Source organism: Lepisosteus platostomus, chromosome 5 (genome assembly GCF_059453375.1).
Source record: "Lepisosteus platostomus isolate fLepPlt1 chromosome 5, fLepPlt1.hap1, whole genome shotgun sequence".
Classification (NCBI taxonomy): domain Eukaryota; kingdom Metazoa; phylum Chordata; class Actinopteri; order Semionotiformes; family Lepisosteidae; genus Lepisosteus; species Lepisosteus platostomus.
Window position 1 is genome coordinate 50,420,694 of NC_142615.1, and position 22,213 is coordinate 50,442,906.

Consider the following 22,213-nt stretch of genomic DNA (forward strand, 5'->3'; position numbering starts at 1 on the left):
TGGTCGTGCACAAGGAGGAGCTGTGACAATAGCAGAGCAGGAGTGAGGATGGCGCAGATGGAAACTCGTTTTCATGCGCTCCTCTGGAAGGAATGAAAATAAAAGTCGAAACCCAAAACAGTAGTAGCCATAAGAGTAAATGCCTCCTAACAGCTAGCAAGTGCTCCTAGTTAGTGTCATGGTGTGTATCCCTGCCTATCATGGGAGAAACTGGGGTTTGATTACCGACGGGGAGACAGGTAGCTTTTTTACAATCAGATTCCAATCTCTAATGCTGTGTGTGAGAGTTTACGTAACTTTCCTTTTCTCACATTTTCTGACGACTATTCCAAATGGGCGCCCTGCCAACTCCTAATACTTTTCAAAAACCTGCCTGAATGTTAGATTATTTTTATTTTTTAAAAGTTCAATATTGATCATAACTAAAGAAATTAATGATCACGAACCAAAAAAAGGGCTGAAGATGCGAGTCACTCTTGAATTAGAGCTGGGTGACACGGGCTTCTGTTCTGATATGGTTGTACGAGAAGCAAGAGGAATCTCTTCTCTCCTATGGAGCATGAGCTGAATCAGGAGTGAGACATTTCGCGTGTTCGTGCATATGTCAACGCATTAACCTACATCGTAAAACTAAAACTAAATTAAAAACTAACATTAAGTTATCAGAGACATTAAATTATATACAAACAAGAGACAGACAAAGTAATAATTCTACATTAAGTGTCCTAACTAATTGAAATGACCAAACTAATTGAAATGGTCTGATTCAGAGCCTGTGGAGTTTGTGCTAAGTAGAACGACACTTGAACCCTCAGCACCGTACTGAGCACAAGTTGAGCTGCTCTCCATCTTTGCTACCCACGGGATTTCATTCCAATGGAGCTCAGAGAAGGAGCTGATCTCCAGACAGTAGTGTTAAGTTGTCTGCAGCCTCATGCGAATTTCGACAATTTACCCAAAGTGTTTTCTATAGCTTTAAGGTGCAGTTAATTTATATAAAGGAAGGTAAGTCGTTTTAATGCAACAAAAGCCAGGCAGGAGTCAAACATACAATTTCCTGATCTGAAGTCAGATGCGTTATCCATTATGCCATTGGTCTTACATGGCTCAATTGCACCATAGTGACCTCAGTGCCACTAATAGTAATACATACTGTATTTCTGATTGAGCGCTGAGTGCAAAGGTTGAATAAGCTTTGCTCCTGCCATCGATTCGGCGTGAAAAAACACAGCATTAAAGTTTCACAGACAAATGCAGCATGCCGACAAAACCAATTTTAAAAACAACTATGGCACACTACAATTCGCACTGACTCTGAAAAGTGATCACGGCAGATGTTGTTCCCTGCATAACGCTGAAGGGACCAAAGAGCATTGCTGTTGGGAAGACAAAATGAGGCTTTTTTCTGCCTTGATGTTAAGCTAACAAAGACTATCTTGAAACACCTAATTCAGTCTCTCAACAGACTGTCAAGCAAAGTTTTTACCCATTGAACTCGCAATAGAAGGATGGTCTTAACCCACAAACACTTAGCAGCAGCAAAATTCAAAACTACCCCTGCGAAGAAATTACAATCAGAATACTGTTATTTTGAATACAATCAGAATACTATATAAAACACACCGCGAAGAAATTGGAGCACAAACCCATCACCTTAGACCACCCAGCCACACTCCCAACACCTTACTTTTTTCAGAGGACGCCGGGTTCAGCTCTTGGTGTCCGACGCTTGAAAACTACAGCACCTTCGTTTTCCGAGATGTTTCCTATCACTTCTTTGTCAGCTCTGAATATAGTTCTTCTTTGGAGCAGGCTTCAGACCTTTTATTTAATGTATAAAGGAGGGCGCATTCCTAAACGTGTAATTCCTGTTTTAGAAATGTTTTGGGCGGTGTGTTTTATATAGTATTCTGATTGTATTCAAAATAACAGTATTCTGATTGTATTCTGTAGACCTGTGTAGCAATCGTACTGGATGTGACATGGATTCTGAAATGTTTCTTGAAAAGGTATTTAGGGTTGCTTGAATCTATAACAAAAAAAGTGACCCGAAACTTCCTACAGATGCAGCCATTCAAAATGGGTGGGGTATTTCGCGGTATAAATTTTGAGCTTTTAAATTTAAACTGTGTATTACAGCATGTTAATCATCAGTCATTAAAAATTTGGTATATTTTATGAAAGCAAGATTGCTCAGTTGGACAAAAGTACACAACCTACCTTTATCAGAAATATTTATACATCAAAGCCTTTACCGAAGATATTACTAATAGTATTAATAATGAATGACTTTGGACAAGCTGTAAACTCAAAGTATAATTTCTTTAGCACATTTGTACAAGCACTTGGAATCTGTCCAAGCCCTACTTTGTCAGGCATTCTCTTTTACTGCAACGGACATAAAAACTCCCTTGCTTTTAACAGGGCGTTTCATAATTTCTAACTACGAAAATTATTTAAACTGCGACACTTATCATTCAACCAGAGCTCAAAATATCACAAGGATCCTCAAGAGCACAGCAAAGACTGTATTAAAAGATACTTGTATCAGATACATGATAATCCAGGCTTTTTTATCAACGCTTTCTTTTCCGTATACCAGATATTATGGAACCACTTCAGAAGGATGTCAGCCAGCCAGATTCCAGGAATCGGTACTTTAAAGAAAAAATACACACCGGTATTCCATTTCTCCCTTAACATTTTAAGCATCGAAGTCTTTAACTAACATGTGAAATAGCATGTTAAAAAGTGGTAGTTTTAAGCTTTTCTGCTAATATAATATGGAATCGCGTATCTAAAGAAATTGATAACGATATGATTATATTCGTGTACTGCGACATTTCTTTGAAAAAATAGAATAGCAATATTATGGATAATTAATTGACTTTTATATTTCTAAATATCACAACATGATCGAATTTAAGTCATTTTAATAACAATGAACAGTCACCTATGTGTTACAATATAAACATTTATATTGATTTAAATCGCGTTTTGATTTAAATCGCAAACGCGGGTTTAAATATATGTGTTTTTTGATTCACAATCAGACAAATGCAACATAAATTGATATATTTATCTTCTAAGTATCTTAATAAACTTTCAGCATAGCTTTCTCCCCGTTTAGATTTATTTTTCTTGGGATCTTGGGATCAAACGTGGAAAGATTAGATTGTAATCGTTTTTATTTTTTAAATACATTTTAGAAAAGTGTAATCTATACTAAAAAGCTGTACACCACCTGCTATAAAGATACATATTGTAATACTTTCGGGCTCAGATAGGACGGACACAAGAACTCAGACTTGCGGAGTTAAATCTCAACAAAACCACAACAAATCTCAATCTCTAGTATGAATTATTTGTAATACAAACCAAAAATAGCCCGCAAACTCACTCAAATTCCTCCAATTATCATAATCCTTATGCAAAACCAAACCCTCCTCCCATCCCTGTTTATCCTCTTTATCATAAACTAAATCCATCTCAATTTTCAACATAAAGCATTACACAAAATCAATACCTCAACACTCTATACTCAACAACGATAATTCACAAACAACCAGAACATGTAACTCCACATTCCCAAATAGACCTAATTTCCATAGCCCCATCCCCTAATGCAAAACCAACATCCCTCCCCTGTTCTCTCTCTCCGCTGGCGTTTGTAATCGTTTTTATTTTTAAATAAATTTTAGCAAAGTCATGTATTTTTAAAATCTTAAGATTTCTATATTTATGTCTTTATTTAGTGGTTTCATTAGTGACAAAGGCTAAACTTTCTTGGAAAAATGTCTTTTATGTAAACCATGTTTGCTATTAATTCATTTAGGGCTAGAATATGTTCATTGTTTTCCAATGAAAGAAGGGTTCCTTTTGCCGTAGTCGGGTTGACATTAGAAGCTTGCCACGCCCGGACTGTTACACCAACGCATTAGCATGTTAAAGCGATTTCATTGAGGAGCCTAGCTTTCTTAACTAGTAAGTAATGTACTTTTGGAGGGGGGAGGTGTCTTTCGCTGGAAAATCTTGCCCCCTTCTACTTTGAAAATACCTGTGAAACCGGTTAAATTCGTCACAGCCAGCACTCCCTCAGAAAGGGGGGTTGTACTTGTTAATGTCTTAGCCGGAACACATCATTATATCTCATTTTGTATTTCTATAAAAAAATCGTTTGCCCAGCCTAACACTATTGTTGTTATTGTTTTTATCCTGTAAAGCGCTTTGAGCAGCACAGCTTTCTCACCAGTTAGATTACTTTTTGATACCATCCTTACACAAAGTAGAAACTTCTTGTATTTTCCGATGACATACAAGTGGAAAGATTACAGATTTTAATCATCTTTTTTCTGAACCAGGGAAAATCTGATCATGTTTCTCTATAACAATAATAAAAAACTTTATTTTACATATCACCTTTAAAAGTGGCATCTCAAAGCAATACAGTAGATGTAAACCACAGATTACAAAGTAAATACCCAGACAAGCGCAAACGCGTTTTTAATAAAATGCTTTTATTCATTCAGCAGAGAGAGCATAAAACCTGGGCATAACAGCTGTTCCTTTTTCTGATCACCCGCTCTCTGGATACACGTCTCACCTGTCCTGTTCTTTGTTTTCCTAATTTGCTGATTATGCCTTCTGCGATCCACTCCTGTACTCACACCTAAAGAAGACTATTTTAAATTTATTTGCACGGTCCATTGTGCAATTAACACTTGTATGTGCTGTCCTTAAGGTGATATCACATAAAGGTGATATGTAAAATAATGTTTTTTTTATTGTTATAGAGAAACATGATCAGATTTTCCCCGTATAAGAAAAAAAAAGATCTAAAGTATACTAGTTTGTCACTAGTATACTTTTAATACAGTCTTTGCTGTGCTCTTGAGGATCCTTGTGATATTTCGAGCTCTGGTTGAATGATAAGTGTAGCAGTTTAAATAATTTTCTTAGTTAGAAATTATGAAACGCTCTGTTAAAAGCAAGGGAGTTTTTATGTCCGTTACAGTAAAAGAAAATGCCTGACAAAGCAGGGCTTGGACAGATTCCAAGTGCATTTTTGCAATTTACGTTGCATTGTGCTGCTATAATACAGTTTAAAATAATTAAAAGTCTAAACAGTATCAGCTTTATTTATGGGTTGCAATTAAAAAAAAGTCAAAAACCGCACTCAAAATGCAATTTACAGCTTTCTGGCAAGAGGAGACACCCAAATTAATAACGTAACATGCCACTGCATGAACAAGGTTATACTGCTATTTCCTTAGATACGCGATTAAAAAAATATTTTTTATTAAATTTTTAATAAAATGCTTTTGTTCACTCATAATCTGACAATTTCAGGAAGACTAAGGAAGGACTAAGGGAATTGTCATCTGTTGTGAAAGGTCTGTGAGCTCTGTGACTTTGAGACCACTTACTATCCCAGGTTGTTTGAATTGCCACAATTCAAATAGAGAAAAAAGAGCTGACTGACAAGATTTAAGATGTGGCTGTCAATGTTGGATTAAAAAAAAACACATTGCCCGACGTTAGTTGCATTGCTTGAAAAAAAAATTTATTTCGAGAGACTGGATAAGTAATTCAAGTGTTTTTTTTAACTTCCTGAAAAACAAATAATAATTTAACTATATGTGCAAATGTTTTATGATATAGTTCAGGTGGGTAGCTGCGTCAGCATGCGTAGGCTGCAAAGGAACAAGTAATAGGTTTATTCCATGCTGAAAAAAAGAAGAAAGAGAACACAACGTTTCGGCCGTGGAGCCTTCTTCAGGTGTCAAGTGTTAGGTGTTTTATGATATGTCGCTGTTGTGAATGTCTGTGGAGTGTATCTTATTTGCCTGTCTGTCCTGGCTGTGCTCTCTCGCTTGCTTGCCCTCCCCTTCTCTCTCTCAATTCAATTCAAGGTGCTTTATTAGCATGACAGATTGGTACAATCAGTGTGGGGTATTTACTTTGCTTTGAGATGCCACTTTTAAAGGTGATATATAAAATCAAGGCTTTAACTTGCTTTAACTCCGCAAGTCTGAGTTCTTGTGTCTGTCCTATCCGAACCCAAAAGTATTACAATATATATCTTTATAGCAGGTGGTGTACAACTTTTTAGTATAGATTACACTTTTCTAAAATGTATTTAAAAAATAAAAATGATTACAATCAAATCTTTCCATGTTTGATCCCAAGATCCCAAGAAAAATACATCTAAACGGGGAGAAAGCTATGCTGAAAGTTTATTAAGATACTTAGAAGACAAAGATATCAATTTATGTTGCATTTGTCTGATTGTGAATCAAGAAACACATATATTTAAACCAGCGTTTGTGATTTAAATCAAAACGCGATTTAAATCAATATAAATGTTTATATTGTAATGCATAGGTGACTATTCATTGTTATTAAAATGACTTAAATTTGATCATGTTGTGATATTTAGAAATATAAATTTGTTTGGTGCGAGTGAGGTTTTATTTAATCTCTGACACAGGGAAATGTTTTATTTTTTCAAAGAAATGTTTGTTGAAAAAAAAGTCATGATTCCAGCGGGATTCAAACACACAGCATGTGAGGTAGGAGGCAGGAGCCTAACCCACAGTGCCACCAGCAAGGTCACATGCAGACTGCTGAAAAAGCACTACAGAAACATTATCAACAGACAATGTACAGCGTGTACTATTCTTGTGTTGCGGTACATGAATATAATAATATTGTTATTAATTTCTTTAGATACGCGATTCCATATTATATTCCCTTTAAATCAAATTCTAAAAGTATGCTTGTTGACTCCAGTATCACATTAGTTAAAGACTTCGAAGCTTAAAATGTTTAGGGAGAAATGGAATACTGGTGTGTATTTTTTATTTAAAGTACAGAGAACAGCCATATACTGTATGTTTATGTTCCAAAATTAATATCGTTTATGGCCTTCACACACGTTACAGTATGCTCCTATTCTTTTTATGCTCAGGTACTAAGATTTCCCTTCAGTGGTAAAATTCCATATGAATATTCAATGCTAAAACGGGCACAGTAAAGACATTTACTGTAAATCTTTCTATGACCAACCAACGGACCACAAGTGCCCCTGTCGGTCAACCAATCACGTACCGCGGTATTTTGCGTCATCGCGCGTCACAATGCGCGACACCGTAGCCAATTACCTCCGGTACGTGTCTGTACCGCACACTTTGAATGGCTGCATCTGTACCTTCCAATCACTGATGTCGCTCTCCCTAAACCTTAACGTGATGTTTTGCAGATGTGCAGTGTGCCTTTACTCCTGTATTAAAAACGACCTCTGTTGTCGGGCGGAGTTGAAGGAGAACTAACTGCACAGAAAAAGTATGTAATGATAAAATGTTTCTACACTTCAGAATGTCCCTTTAAATCCCTGCTCACACACGTCGGTGTGGGGAGCGGGCAGGTAGAGAGCTTTTCCAGAAACTCATGATGTTTCTCATGGGGTGTTACCTGCAGTAGTATCTCTCTCCACGCCTTTGGAAAGAAAAGAGTGGCTCCAGTGCAAGGTAAGGTCAGAACAGCTGGTCTGATTGTCTTAGAAAACAAGAAATTAAAATCAACAGGGAAATTGAACAATACAGAAATCAGCTCAGTATACAATAGGAAGCAAGCAAACAAAATGCTCAGCAAAAATCGTAGATGAGTAAATTGGTGTAAAAAAAATATTTGTAAGCAAAGGAGAGCCCGTGCTGCGTGTGAAACACATCAATAGTTCAGCATTTCTGAAAAGTTTAATTGAATTGACAAAGAAATCCTCTCCTTAAACTTCAAAAAAGGATTATCTGTGGAGCCAGCAGGCATAACACTGCAGTTGCCCGTTTCTCACAGGTGTTTGAAGTTGTGGTAACATTTAGCAGGTTTGGCGCCGTGGCTTAGCTGGTTAAAACACCTCACTAAAAACCAAGAGGCCCTGGGTGCGAATCCCAGTGGTATCTATTCGTAGACAACAGGCCACTCATTGTCAATATTTATGGAGCTTAATTTAAAGACAATGGGAGAAGCATGAGTTACAGCTTTCTGTAGCTGTTTTATATAGCTATGAACAGTGGTGTGAAAAAGTGTTTGCCCCCTTCCTAATTTCTTATTTTTTGCATGTTTGTCACACTGAAAGTTTCAGATCATCAAACAAATTGAAATATTAGACAAAAATAACACAAGTAAACACAAAATGCAGTTTTTAAATGAAGGTTTTTATTATTAAGGGAAAAAAAATCCAAACCTACATGGTCCTGTGTGAAAAAGTGATTACCACCTAAACCTAATAACTGGTTGGGCCACCCTTAGAAGCAACAACTGCAATCAAGCGTTTGCGATAACTGGCAATGAGTCTTTTACAATGCTGTGGAGGAATTGTGGCCCACTCATCTTTGCAGAATTGTTGTAATTCAGCCACATTGGAGGGTTTTCGAGCCTTAACCGCTTTTTTAAGGTCATGCCACAACATCTCAATCGGATTCAGGTCACGACTTTGACTTGGCCACTCCAAAGTCTTCATTTTGTTTTTCTTAAGCCATTCAGAGGTGGACTTGCTGGTGTGTTTTGAACTTGAACTTGAACTTTATTGCCATATGTAACCGGTACTGGTACAATGGAATTCTTACTTACAGAAAGTCTCTCGATTGTAAAACAAGTGTAAAAAACAAGACAAAGTGCAAACAGTGCATCAAGACAATGTACAAACAAACAATAGACAATGTGCAAGTAAACATGTAGACAGTTTGAATGTAAACAATACACACATGTAAACAATGACTGGAGATGTGCAATAGATAAGAAATCATAAAGAGGTAGATGGTGATGGTGTAGGTGTGGTCCGAGGGGGATGGCTAAATGTGTTCGCCAGTCTCACTGCTTGTGGATAGAAGGTATTGAAGAATCTAGTGCTAAGAGCCTTCTTCATGATAGAGTCAGTGTTCACAGTCCAGGTTAGATCTTTAGAGATGTGAATTCCCAAAAACCTAAAGCTGGTGACTGTTTCCACTTGCGTTCCATCAATACTGAGTGGGCTGTGAGTGTATGGCCTGTGTCTCCGAAAGTCCACTATTAGCTCTTTCGTTTTCTTTATGTTCAAGTCCAGGTTATTGCTATGACACCACCTAAGCAGGTGTACAACTTCATCCCTGTAAGTGGACTTGTCATCATCACTGATCAGTCCTATTATAGTGGTGTCATCGGCAAACTTAATGATACGGTTGTTGCTGTATCTTGCTGTGCAGTCGTGAGTAAATAGGGAGTACAACCTTGGACTCAGACAGCAGCCTTGTGGGGTTCCAGTGCTCAGGGTGAGTGGTGTTGATGTTTTATTGCCTATCCGCACCACCTGTGGTCTCTCGATAAGAAAGTCCAGCAGCCAGTTGCAGACAGAGTTGCACAGACCTAATCCCCTGAGCTTTGTCACCAGTTGACTGGGTATGATGGAATTGAATGCTAAACTGTAGTCCATAAACAGTATTCTCACATACGAGTTCTTAGTGTCCAGGTGTTCCAAGGCTGTATGCAGAGCCAGGGAGACAGCATCATCCACTGATCTGTTATTCTGGCAGGCGAACTGCAAGGGGTCCAGGGACTCTGTGATGGAGGAGTTGATGTGTGACAACACCAGCTTCTCCAGGCATTTCATCACCACAGATCATTCAGAATCATTCAGGCATGTCACTTTTGTCTTTTTGGGGGTTGGAACAATAGTGTTTTTTTTAAAGCAGGTGGGGACCATGGACTGTGACAGGGAGGAGTTAAAGATGTCCGTAAACACTGTGGTCAGCTGGGCTGCACATGTCCTCAGGACGTGAGGTGGTATCCCATCAGGCCCTGCAGCCTTACGGATTTTCACCCTGCTCAGAGTCTTCTGCACATCCTGCTCTGAGAGTTTCAGAACAAACTCGCCCTGCACACTTGGGGTCTTCTCAGCATTGCCCGTGTTCAGAGCATCAAAGCGGGCATAGAAGTTTGCCCGCTTTGGATCATTGTCCTGCTGCAGAACCCAAGTGTGTTTCAGCTTGAGGTCACGAACAGATGGCCGGACATTCTCCTTCAGGATTTTTTGGTAGACAGCAGAATTCATGGTTCCATTTACCACAGCAAGTCTTCCAGGTCCTGAAGCAGCAAAACAACCCCAGACCATCACACTACCACCACCAGAAAAGGAACAACATTGGTATGATGTTCCTTTTCTGAAATGCTGTGTTACTTTTACGCCAGATGTAATGGGACACACACCTTCCAAAAAGTTCAACTTTTGTCTTGTCAGTCCACAGAGTATTTTCCCAAAAGTCTTGGGGGTCATCAAGATGTTTTTTGGCTTATCAGTGGTTTTCGTCTTGGAATTCTGCCATGCAGGCCATTTTTGCCCAGTCTCTTTCTTATGGTGGAGTCATGAACACTGACCTTAACTGAGGCAAGTGAAGCCTGCAGTTCTTTGGATGTTGTTGTGGGGTTTTTTGTGACCTCTTGGAAGAGTCGTCGCTGTGCTATTGGGGTAATTTTGGTCTTTAGAAATGGCTTTATAAACTTTTCCAGACTGATAAATCTCAATCACTTTTTCACACAGGGCCATGTAGGTTTGGATTTTTTTTCCCTTAATAATAAAAACCTTCATTTAAAAACTGCATTTTGTGTTTACTTGTGTTATCTTTGTCTAATATTTCAATTTGTTTGATGATCTGAAACTTTCAGTGTGACAAACATGCAAAAAAATAAGAAATCAGGAAGGGGGCAAACACTTTTTCACACAGCTGGCTCTGTGGCGCAATGGAGAGCGTGTTGGACTTCTAGGCCTCGATAGAATTAAGTCATTCAAAGGTTGTGGGTTTGAGTCCCACCGGAGTCATGTATCATTTCGATTGAACCTTTCAAAATCCTCTAGGGATCAGTGTTGATCAAGTCAAATACAGGACTTCTTAAGAGTCCACAGTTGAAAATGAACCAGCAGCCACAAGAAAGAAATTAGCACTGGACTGTGATCACATCACTCCTGTCCTGGAGTCCTTGCACTGGCTTCCTGTCAACTTCAAAATCCTCAAGCTCACCTATAAGGCTCTCCATGGCTTGGCACCTCAGTACCTGTCTGGGTTATCGCCCTACTCCCCACCTCACAACCTTCGCTCTTCTAATTGTGTTTTCCTATCTGTCCCCCAGTCCATCTACACTCTATGGGTGACAGGGCCTTCTCCTGTTTTGCCCCAAAGCTCTGGATCTTTATCCCCAAGGATATCAGAGAGTCACCTTCTCTAAACTCCTTCAAATCCAGACTCAAAACCCTCTTCTTTAGAAGAGCCTTTAATGAACTATTCTTTACCCCTCTGTTCCTACTGTATTTAATACCACCATATATTGTCTCCTCTAACTGTGTATTCTCATCCTGCTTATCTTGTGTATTTTTTAACTTTATTGTTGTCATTCTGTAAAGAGCTTTGAAAAGCCACCTCTAAAGGTGCTATATAATGTAAAGATTATTATTATTATTAATAATAATGAACAGTGCATTTAACACTGAGCACATGCGGTGCTTCCTTGCAAAGGATTGCAAAGGTTGGGAATTAGCTTTTCACTCGTGTTGTTGAAGACCGTATCCTGGCTTTGTTGCAGGAAATGTCTGGATGCCATCACCGGATCAAGGAAAGGATCAGGGTTTTGGGAAGTCTTTTTGATGCCTGACACTGTCTGAACTCTTCACCATAGCTGGCAGTAGATACTAGTTACGAACTACAATTTCCAATAAACCCCCTAGGAGACTTCATGGGGGCATCTGCATCTGCCTGGCCGTGGTGACGTTACACAGGTCCCTTCCTGTGCTGGCTGCAGTCAGAGACACGTGCCGAGATGATGAGATCATCTTTTTTAAAGGATTATTTTCTAAAAAGTTAGTGAAAATATAGGGGTGTTTCCACAGGTTCTTGCATTTCGGGGGTAACTGCAGCTGGTATCGCGGATCTTCCTCTCAGCCTCGTACATCTTTACACTCATTACAGCTGATGTCACACTATCCCATTTAAAAACTGTCACACTCTGTAACACACACACAGGACTGAACAGGACAATTCCCCACACTGCAACTACACTTCACTGAACTCACACCACTTTGACACACGAGTGTGTTTTTCCATTTTCACTCCACGTTCCTGAAAGCTTCTTCAATTAACCCTTTATATACTTTATAAATACAAGTATGAATAATTTTGCACAGAAACAGGGGAACTGGCTCCATTACTGGAGACTGTGAAACCAAACAAACTCTCTCTGACTGCTGGACAGTTTCTCACTTGTGATCCCTAAGGTACTAAGGTGCCAAGCCTTGCTTGTATGTAAGCATGAGGATTTAGAAGTCGACAAGAAATGTGACAGGAAGCCAGTGCAGGGACAGTAATGTGATCACTTGCACTAGGCCTGGTCAGGATTCTGGGTGCCAAATTCTGGTCATACTGAAGTTTGTTCAGTGTGGATTTAAATACCCCGGCATTACTGCAATCAATACGAGAAGACAAAAGCATTGACCAACTTTTCAGCAACAAAGACAAAATAGAACATAGTCTGGTGGTATATCTGAGATGGAAGAATAATGTGTTTACAATATTTTGCACCCGAGAGTCAAAAATCAAGCAAGGATTGGATATAATCCTAATGTTCTTCAGTTTAGATTGAAGCTCAAGTACAGTATAATTCACAGACAGGGTTACTGCATTGGCTCTACAGAGTTCATGGGGCTTGTCTTGTGGCAGTTTTTAAAGGAAATTGTAAGTGACGAAGGGTTTTATATCAGAAATACTATTTAAGAGTGCAGAGACAGCTACTTTAGTGTCAGGTTTAGTGTGGGCATACTGTAGGTTTAAGTATCAGAAATGGTAATTCAGTCCATGGGAATTTAAAGTTCACTGTGGTTCCTCTCTCTGTTACAAAGTGGTTATTTGCAGTGAGGTGATTGTTAAGTGGAGCTGCAACAGCACGCACTCAGATTTTCACAAAAAGGCAAGTTAGATAAATAGGGTGACAACTGTTTAGGTTGTTCAGAGCTGAGCTTGTTTTTAGGAACAGTTGTAGCTGAAGTGTTTAAAAGGCCCATTTCTTATGTCAGGCAATTAGAAGCAGTAAAACAGGTGTGATTGGTGGAGTGGTGGTTTTGGTAAGTTTGTGCAGAGAATTTGTTGCAAAGTGGGGATGAGGCAGGTAATGTGGTAGGGCAGTTAGGCTTGAGCAATCAGTTAATGGTGTAGAACAGCTGTCCAGGATTGTTATGGTTGTTCTCAATGATATGGGAGAAGTAGCTGGATCTAGCAGACTCTACTGCATCCTTGTACTCAGTCAACTGCTCCTTCCAGGAATGTAGATGTACATTCAAGCCAGAATGATGCCACTTACTGTACTTTCTAGTTTGTGGGAGACTGCCTTCATTGACTGCAGCTGGTCAGCCTTTATCAGAGCTAGTTTTAAAAGGTGCTTAGGTGTAAAGAGTAGTTAAATGAGAGGCATTAAAGGTTTGCTCCTTGTCATTCAGAGTATCACAGACAGGACAGCAAGAAAATGTAGATTTGGCCTTTTCTGGTCTCCTGTTGTGAAAGTGCGAGAAGAGCTGAAGAGTTGAAGAGTGTGAGACAGGGAATTCCAATCGAATGAAACAGCCAAGTGATCAGAAAGATAAGAGTGAAACAAAAGACACATGTGCAGTGATTCAGACAAAGGTACTTTTTTGCGAGTGGGATTGATAACAAGCTGTGTGAGACCAACGCATTTCAACGTGGCTAGTTAAAAATGTCAAACTGTAGAATATAAATTGTATAGAAATCAAACTAATTTGAAACAGAATAACAAGTTAAAATATAATCCTAGGGTGTTTCCAGAGCCACTCCTGCTCTCTCTCTTGCCTGCTGGGGAGTATAGGCTGGTTTTTACATTGTGCTGTCCTCCCTCCTCCTGGTCAGTCGTCAGGGTCCGTGTTCAGCTGACCAGGGTGTTTGTACCTTCCTCCTGCTCGAACACAGGATGGGGTCCCTCCTCTCAGCTTTGGTGGCTCCACAGTCGACAGCGGGCCGGGTGGGAAAGGGTTTCCTGTAAAGGTTTGTTCACCTCAGACCCGCGACTCTCACAAAGAGGGTGTTATGAAAACTCCTGTCCCTTCAGGTCTGCCATCAAATAGAGATACTCCTTTGCCAAGATCCTCAGGAGCTCATCCTTCCTCCTGTCCCCAGAGGAGACCATGGGACCCAACAGCAGCTCCCTCATTTTCTCGGAAGGGGTACCTCTGGAGCAGATCGTACTGTACTCCTCGTGGGTGATGATGTTTTTTTGTAGCAGGCTGTCCAGGATGGGCTCCACCCTGGTGACCCTTCTGACCAGCTCTGTGTGGTGTCTGTCCACAAAGTGACCTCCTACTGGAGGAAGAGAGGCGACCACAAGAGTCACAGTTTATTAATTAGTCACAGCAAAATTAATCTATAATTGTCATCAGCTTCAGATATGATCTCACCCTCTTAAATAGACCGTGCTACTGTGGGCATTCCAAGTGACTCAACAGCAAGACAGCTACTTCTGAAAACACCAGACTCAGGATGGGTTGTGAATGACAGGCAGCTTAGCGACTTGCAGGCTGCAAATACAGCAGGATGTTGCCCAGTGGAATTATGGGTAGTGTAATTTGCCATGATAGCACAACATTTTTGAGTTGTGTAGACACATTCCAGCTGCTTCTCTTTACCCAGTTTCTGTTAACACACTCATACCCAGGTATGTTTCTGTTCGGAAGGTGGGAGATCATAAATCAAAAATAAAAATGCCATTATTTCTTATGGGAAAAAATCCACCCCGTTCTGAACCGAAGCCAAGTTCACTCAAAACCCACCCTAAACAACTAATACCATACAGACCATTACATAGTTCAGTGAATAATGCAGTTCTACTCAAATAAGCCAACTATAGCTGTAAAATAATTAATGATATTATATTTACATTTTTCATCCTTTCACTATAGATCGCTATCATAGTGATCGGCTAAAATGATGTGCATACTGTTGTTGATTATTATACTAAATAATCTTTTTCTCTTCCTTAAGACCATGAACAGCAACTACAAAACAAACACAAAAAAAACTGGACATGCAGGCAAGTAGGGCTCAGTAACAGCTATCGCTCCGGGAGTCAGTGGGCTAAAGTAGCAGAGGGTGATTTAACATGGGTTCCTCATGGCAGGAAGCTGTATCTTTCATGTGACAAGTCTTTGTTTTATTCAGAGAAAGTCATGCCCAAGACACTGACAACCGAGCTTTGTATAACTTGCATAACGCTTGTGCTCTTCAAGAAGCAGGCTGGATTGTGTTGAACGCTCACTAGTTCACACTCAGCTCCCCAAAGAGTTAGGAACTGAAACTCACCACGGGCTGTTGGAGGAGCCACTCCTTCTACAGCATCTGTGAAAGAAACGCAGAGCTTGAAGAAACTAAAACAGCTGAAAGTGAAGTTAGTTTTTTCCTCTATGTTTTAAACATTATCTGTGATAGGAGGCTGTTAAACTGCTTGGATTGAACAGGGCAGGATGACTTATTCACACACCAGACTCACGCAACACAACACACCAGACACACTCGCAATATACCAAACCTATTACACACCATATCCACTCAACAAAACACACCACACACTCACAATATACTATAACTATCATTGAATCACTACCCACTGAACACAACACAATACACACTTCACACACTCAATTGTAGGACCACGCTTATGGAAAAAAGGGTCATTTGTGGTCAATGACCCACCTGGAAGGTCCCACCTTCCAGCAGCACTTTCCCAGACCAGACTCTCAGTTCTTTACTCTCCGATCTAAACAGCTCCAGTTCCAGCTCCTTCACCTCCTTGGAAAGTATGACTTCAAAGGTCCTGTGGAAGTTAGGGTCGTAATCTAGGAAAAACAAGTGTTTCTGGAAAAGAAATAACATGCCTGATGTAAAATTCACACACATGTAAATCTCTATATGGGTCATAGGAACAGTCCATGATATATCTCCCCCTGTACTTGCAGTGGTCTCAATTAATTTTTTTAAAAACGTATTCAACTTTGAAAGAGTCTTTTCTTTGTGGTTCATGATAGGGAACATAGCAGCTCCAAAAATCTGTTGAATGTTAGTGCAACTCTCCAATGTCCAAGAAGTTTAAGATATTTGTGTTTGGATCAAGTTCACATGTCAGCCTCTGTGTTTTTGTACTGAAAAACATTTCATTACCGTTAATAGAAAGGAAAAAAAATTGTCCTGAAGTTCAATGTGGCCCCTAAAGTTTACAGGAGAAATGTGCAAAATGTTATCTTTGTGCTCAAGAGTGTCCTGTCCTGACAGATCAGTTGTGTTCGTGTGCAGAGTCATGTCTGCAGGTACAGAGCCTACCTTTGGCTGGACTGTCGATCCCTCTATCCCACATGATAGGCTGTATTCCGTTGACTCCAGGACACAGTTTGAAAAAGTGGGAATGAATTTGTACCCAGTGTACTTCGATTTCACCTTCGTAATGAACATGTGAAAGTGTCAGTCTTAATGGCAACATCAGGAGAGCTGACAATGTTTTACAGTTGTTATTTGAAGTCAATGGATTTGAGAAAGTACACTTTCTGACATTGTGTTTGATTTTTCAGTTAGAATCTTTAGACTCTACTGTTATATATACTGTATCCCTAAAAGGAGCTCCATGGGCTAAAACACCTTGTCTTGTTTGTAATTTTTCTTCTTTGCTTATGGACTCATTCCACACATCCCACTAGACAAAAGGACACCAGGAGGAATCCTTAGAAACGCTCACTGACAGACTGTAGAATAAAATGCTATCGAGTCTCTTTCTCCCTCTTCCAGACTGTTGAGGTAATAATTTATTTCTGTCTGGGATTGAAGATCAGGACATTAAAACGCTCCGTGTGTCTTTGAAGAGCTGCCTGGTCTCACCTCTTCCATGTTGACATTGGAGGACAGTAGCAGGACAATGAGCTTCTGCCTGGAAGATAGTTTCAGGAGCAACAGCAGCAGCTGACCTCTCACCTCCACTTTAAACCCAAGGATTTTCAGTACGATGGTGAAAGGAGAGAATCTATCCACTTTGACTTCAACATGGGAATCTGTCACTCCCGTGGGCTGAATGATTTCTGTATTTCCATCCAGTCTGTGGGCCACCTTCAGCTGAGCCCAGATATCTGTGACAAGGAGGAGACAGGAAAACCCCACATTAGACTCAGCTTCTTCATAAGACACAACCCCTTTCTGTCCAGAGAAGACTCAACTGTGTGTGATCTACCCCAGTGTGCAGTGGAGCCCCAGCTGTGACTGATCTACACCAGTGTGCAGTGGAGCCCCAGCTGTGTCTGATCTACCCCAGTGTGCAGTGGAGCCCCAGCTCTGTCTGATCTACACCAGTGTGCAGTGGAGCCCCAGCTGTGTCTGATCTACCCCAGTGTGCAGTGGAGCCCCAGCTGTGTGTGATCTACCCCAGTGTGCAGTGGAGCCCCAGCTGTGTGTGATCTACCCCAGTGTGCTGTGGAGCCCCAGCTCTGTCTGATCTACACCAGTGTGCCGTGGAGCCCCAGCTGTGTCTGATCTGCCCCCAGTGTGCAGTGGAGCCCCAGCTGTGTGTGATCTACCCCAGTGTGCAGTGGAGCCCCACCTGTGTCTGATCTACACCAGTGTGCAGTGGAGCCCCAGATGTGTGTGATGTACCCTAGTGTGCAGTGGAGCCCCAGCTCTGTGAGACTGTACCCCAGTGTGCAGTGGAGCCCCAGCTGTGTCTGATCTACCCCAGTGTGCAGTGGAGCCCCAGCTGTGTGTGATCTATCCCAGTGTGCAGTGGAGCCCCAGCTGTGTCTGATCTATCCCAGTGTGCAGTGGAGCCCCAGCTGTGTGTGATCTACCCCAATGTGCAGTGGAGCCCCAGCTGTGTGAGATCTACACCAGTGTGCAGTGGAGCCCCAGGTGTGTCTGACCTGGTGAGGTTTCAGAGTGGGGAAAGCAGACGAGCTCCAGCACATTACTGACGGGACAGTTGATGTTGTAGGTGGGGCTGACAGGCTGCAGGCTGCTGAGGAGGGAGGGCTCAGCTCTGAAAGGCTCAGTCCAGTACTGCACTTCGGCTGGCAAGGCCATGACAAACCTCAGGCCTGTGATACTGCACGCGTAGCAGCCTCTGCTGCTGAAAGCGAAACTGCAGAGAAAACCCGTGAGCTCCAACTGCACGTCAAGACCTCCGGACCAAGCAGAGACGTTGAACAAAGAAAAAGAGCCTTCATTGGGTGTAAGCAAAGATGGGAAAACAAAAGCCAGGAGAAAGGAGGAGGTGGGCAGGGGACAGGCAGAGTGGCCAATCAAGTGGTGCGAGGTTGAGAGAGGTGAGGGCAGGTGTGAAATGAAATCAGCAAACCAATATAGAGAATTAGAAGCAAACAACTCTGTAGACTTGTGGTCTGTGTAGACACCAGTGTGCATTTTCAGTTTCAGAAGGGAAACTTTACAAGGCGCTTTCCAGCACACAGAACAAACAGCAGACAGCACATTGCCTCTGTACCTGCATCTCACACAGCTCCCGTCAAGACTAGTCTGAGGACAGAAACTGGAGTGTGGAAGCACAGGAGGTGTCTGTGAGACAGAGTAGGAAGAAACATTGGCTACTGAGTATAAAACAATGGGTACAGAGAAGGGTCTGTACTGGACCACTGCTCTTCTTAATTATATATGTGATGTAGTTAGTGGAGTACCACAGGGGTCTGTACTGAACCACTGCTCTTAATTATATCAGTGATGGAATTAGTGGAGTACCACAGGGGTCTGTACTGGGACCATTGCCCTTAATTATATCATTGATGTAATTAGTGGAGTACCACAGGGGTCTGTACTGGGACCACTGCTCTTAATTATATCATTTATGTAATTAGTGGAGTACCACAGGGGTCTGTACTGGACCACTGCTCTTCTTAATTATATAATTGATATAACTCGTGGTGTACCACAGGGGTCTGTACTGGGACCGCTGCTGTTCTTAATTATATATGTGATGTAATTAGTGGAGTACCACAGGGTCTGTACTGGACCACTGCTCCTAATTATATCAGTGGTGTAATTAGTGGAGTACCACAGAGGTCTATACTGGACGACTGCTCTTAATTATATCAGTGGTGTAGTTAGTGGCTTACCACAGAGGTCTGTACTGGGACCACTGCTCTTAATTATATCAGTGATGTAATTAGTGGAGTACCACACGAGGCTGTACTGGACCACTGCTCTTCTGAAACAAGGTACTACATTACAAAAATTGTGGTGGGGATGTGGAACAAGCTGCACATCCATGTTGTTGAAGCCCATACCCTGGATTCTCTTAAGACAGAGAAAAATGATAGAGTGCTAAAAAATCGTTAGGAAATGGGTTTATCAGGATATATAAACACTTACCTTGACTGTGCCATCTTCAGACATAGCTACCCCAGCCTCAAATCCCGCAGTGTGAGATCGCTCAGTCTCAGGTACCCCGGACAGAGGCAACTCAGATGTCCAACTTGTGGAAACTGAGAACTGAGCAGTGACAGGAGTGAGATCTACCAGGGAGGACGATCACAGCACTTCAGTTGTGAGACAATATGTAAATTCCAATGACCTTGTAGGGAAAACCGGTTCAGGGACGCCAAATATGTAATGTAGTGGCTCTCTGAAGGCACCAGTTCTGTAGGGTTTGGGCATTTACTGAGACAATTATTAATTGTAGCAGTAAATCACAAAGTTGATTCTTTTGATGGCTTTAGAATCCAACCATGCGACATAACTCAAACAACGCGCACACACAGGTACTAATACACGAGGATACATTTATTAATACATAGAATATGCATGTAAAACTAACAGATCTTATCGAGAGGGTTATCAGAATACAAAAGATATATATTCAATCAGTTACAAAGTGTTATACATATCAAGAGGACATACGTTCAGTATATCATCCATTTAGACCGTTTCGTAAAGTGAACTTGGTTACAACTTCTACATTAGATACTCAAAACAAGTACATAACTCTTAGGAATTAAATTGATATCAACTGGTTGGGATAACAATTGAATTCTCGAGCTGTAATGCATTGAAGTTGAATACTCATCCAATCTTTGGGGATTCAGATCTCCTGCGGACTCAAAGAAACAGTTGCAGGCTGTTGCTGTCCAATCCGCGCTCTCTGGCTCCGTGCCAGGCTGTGCTGTGCGGCTTGCGACGGTGCGCTGCTGATGCTCACTGACCGGCTAGTTGGTGTTGTTTAACTAGCACAGTTTGTGCACAGGAGAAAAGATGACTGTGGGTCCTAGCAAGTCAGGAAGAGGACCGGTTCGTTCCTGATGAAGAGCTAGTTCTGAATAGTGATTCAGCTGTCCACAGTTCCGACCTGTTCAGGAGGCTTGCTGCTGGTTACTCTCTGGCAACCTCCACTCTAGACTCTTAGAACAAAGGAAAGTTCTGGCACTCGGACACACTGGCCGTTCCGTGGTTGTCTGGGCTGAGTTTCAGGATGGTCAGGAGGCGCGCTGCAAGAATGTCCTGCCCTTGGGAGCCTCCTGCTCCTGGGCCGTCCTGCCCTGGAATTCTCCTTTGAATTCCCTTTAGAATTGTTGAATCTGAATCTGAATCTGAATCTGAATCTGAATCTTGTCTGAATCTGAATCTGAATCTCCCAGGCTCTCTGTGTTGCCTGTTTTTACCTGGAAGAACTTCAGCTCATTGATTGGCTGAAAGTTCCATGGGCATCAGAGTCCCACGTGGGTTACTCGGCCCTACCAGTCCCTGATTGGTTGATCAAGGTGAGATATGAGTCACTTACTCCTGACACTTAGTAATGCAGTCCAGATGTCCAACTGGCACTCCCTAGACAGAAAGGCGCCAATGGGTGACCATTGATCATGATAGCCAGGCTTAGCTAAGTGCATCCCCCTTTGGGAGCTGTCCTTGGACCTTAAATCACCTTGCATGAATGGTTTCTCTGTGGCTGCACCACAGAGATGAACAGAGAAATGAGGCCTAATTTGGGAAAGCTCAGAAACACTTAATTCTGCCTTATTATTAAGCCTCGCCGCTACAACCTGCTCCTCTAAGACTCTGTCTGGGTGGGGGGGATCTGTCTGTAAGGTGTCTCTTTTATCATGTTTGCAACGTTTTCCATAGATACTTCATTTCATACCCTTTTTCCCCCCAAATGTCCTCTTGATCTCATCACCCCCCTGTCCTCGAACCCACCCAATCCTAGATGGCCAGTATCAGGGTTTCAACCCAGTAACTCTAGGCTGGCGGCAGGACCACAGGTTATGTTATGTAGTTTACAGTCATCTCCCAGAGTCACCTGGGAGCCGAGCAGTAGACAGCTCCATTTTTGCTACGTCAGGAGCCAACAACTTACCGGCTGCCAGTCACATGTGACTCTTTCGGCGGTAGTTACGGCAGCTGACTGGACCCTTTCTTGTAGTGTTGTCAGGCCAGTGGAGGTGTCGAACATTACATGATACGGCAGTCCTATTAATTGATGCCAACATTAATTCACCTAAGTAAATTATCTGGACTATGTGTGATCATCCTCCCCCTTCTATACTTGGCCCAAGGACAGCCATGTGGTTAAAGGGGAGCTGCTGTCCCAATTCTCAGACCAGTTATTACATCTCGGTAATAAAATATACTTACGATGCAGAACAACAAGTCGCCGTGTTGTTGCAAACTCGCATTCAAGATCCCACTGTAGCGGCAATGCTTGTTAATAAGACAGAATGAAGCGTTGGTATGCTTTCCTAAAGGAGGCCCCATCTCACCCTCCATCTCTGTGGTGCAGCCACAGAGAAAGTATTCATGCAGGCTGATTTAAGATGTTTTCTTTTGATAAGGAACAAGCTCCCAGACTGGGATGCACTTAGCTAAGCCTGGCTATCATGATCAATGGTCATCCATTGGCGCCTATCAGTCTAGGGAGTGCCGAATGGACATCTGGACTGCATTCCTAAGTGTCAAGAGTAAGTGACTTATATCTCACCTTGACCAACCAATCAGGGACTGGCAGGGCGTGGTAATACCACGTGGGTCTCCAATGCCCTCCAAACTCTCAACTAATCAGCACACATCTGGGTCTTGGTCAAAAAGGGAGCGCAAGCTCAGATCGGGGTTCTCCTTGGCCATTTTCGCGCATCCTCAGAGACAATCACGTGACAACTACTGTT

General features: G+C 41.7%; 1 protein-coding gene and 1 non-coding gene across 5 annotated transcripts; one reads left to right on the forward strand and one right to left on the reverse strand.

Annotated features, from left to right (window-relative positions):
• Positions 1–10,756: 10,756 nt before the first annotated feature.
• On the forward strand, positions 10,757–10,849 carry trnar-ucu (transfer RNA arginine (anticodon UCU)). The gene is made up of 2 exons: positions 10,757–10,793; positions 10,814–10,849. It is a non-coding gene; the product is annotated as a tRNA-Arg (tRNA).
• Positions 10,850–13,683: 2,834 nt separating this feature from the next.
• On the reverse strand, positions 13,684–21,767 carry LOC148668537 (NACHT, LRR and PYD domains-containing protein 1b allele 2-like). Of its 4 annotated transcripts, XM_088632500.1 has the most exons (9): positions 21,095–21,767; positions 19,431–19,632; positions 18,550–18,620; positions 17,972–18,189; positions 16,944–17,188; positions 16,395–16,508; positions 15,785–15,932; positions 15,381–15,416; positions 13,684–14,384 (listed from the first exon to the last, which is right to left on the reverse strand). In XM_088632500.1, the coding sequence occupies exons 2-9, from the start codon at positions 19,452–19,454 to the stop codon at positions 14,110–14,112; spliced, it is 1,131 nt and encodes a 376-aa protein (XP_088488626.1). In that variant the 5' UTR covers positions 19,455–19,632; positions 21,095–21,767; the 3' UTR covers positions 13,684–14,109. The 4 variants fall into 4 exon arrangements, with proteins under 4 accessions (XP_088488626.1, XP_088488624.1, XP_088488623.1 ...); XM_088632499.1 differs by lacking the exons at positions 18,550–18,620; positions 19,431–19,632; positions 21,095–21,767 and adding an exon at positions 14,480–14,599 and having other exon boundaries at positions 14,246–14,381; positions 17,972–18,539; XM_088632498.1 differs by lacking the exons at positions 18,550–18,620; positions 19,431–19,632; positions 21,095–21,767 and having other exon boundaries at positions 13,684–14,381; positions 17,972–18,537.
• Positions 21,768–22,213: the final 446 nt, after the last annotated feature.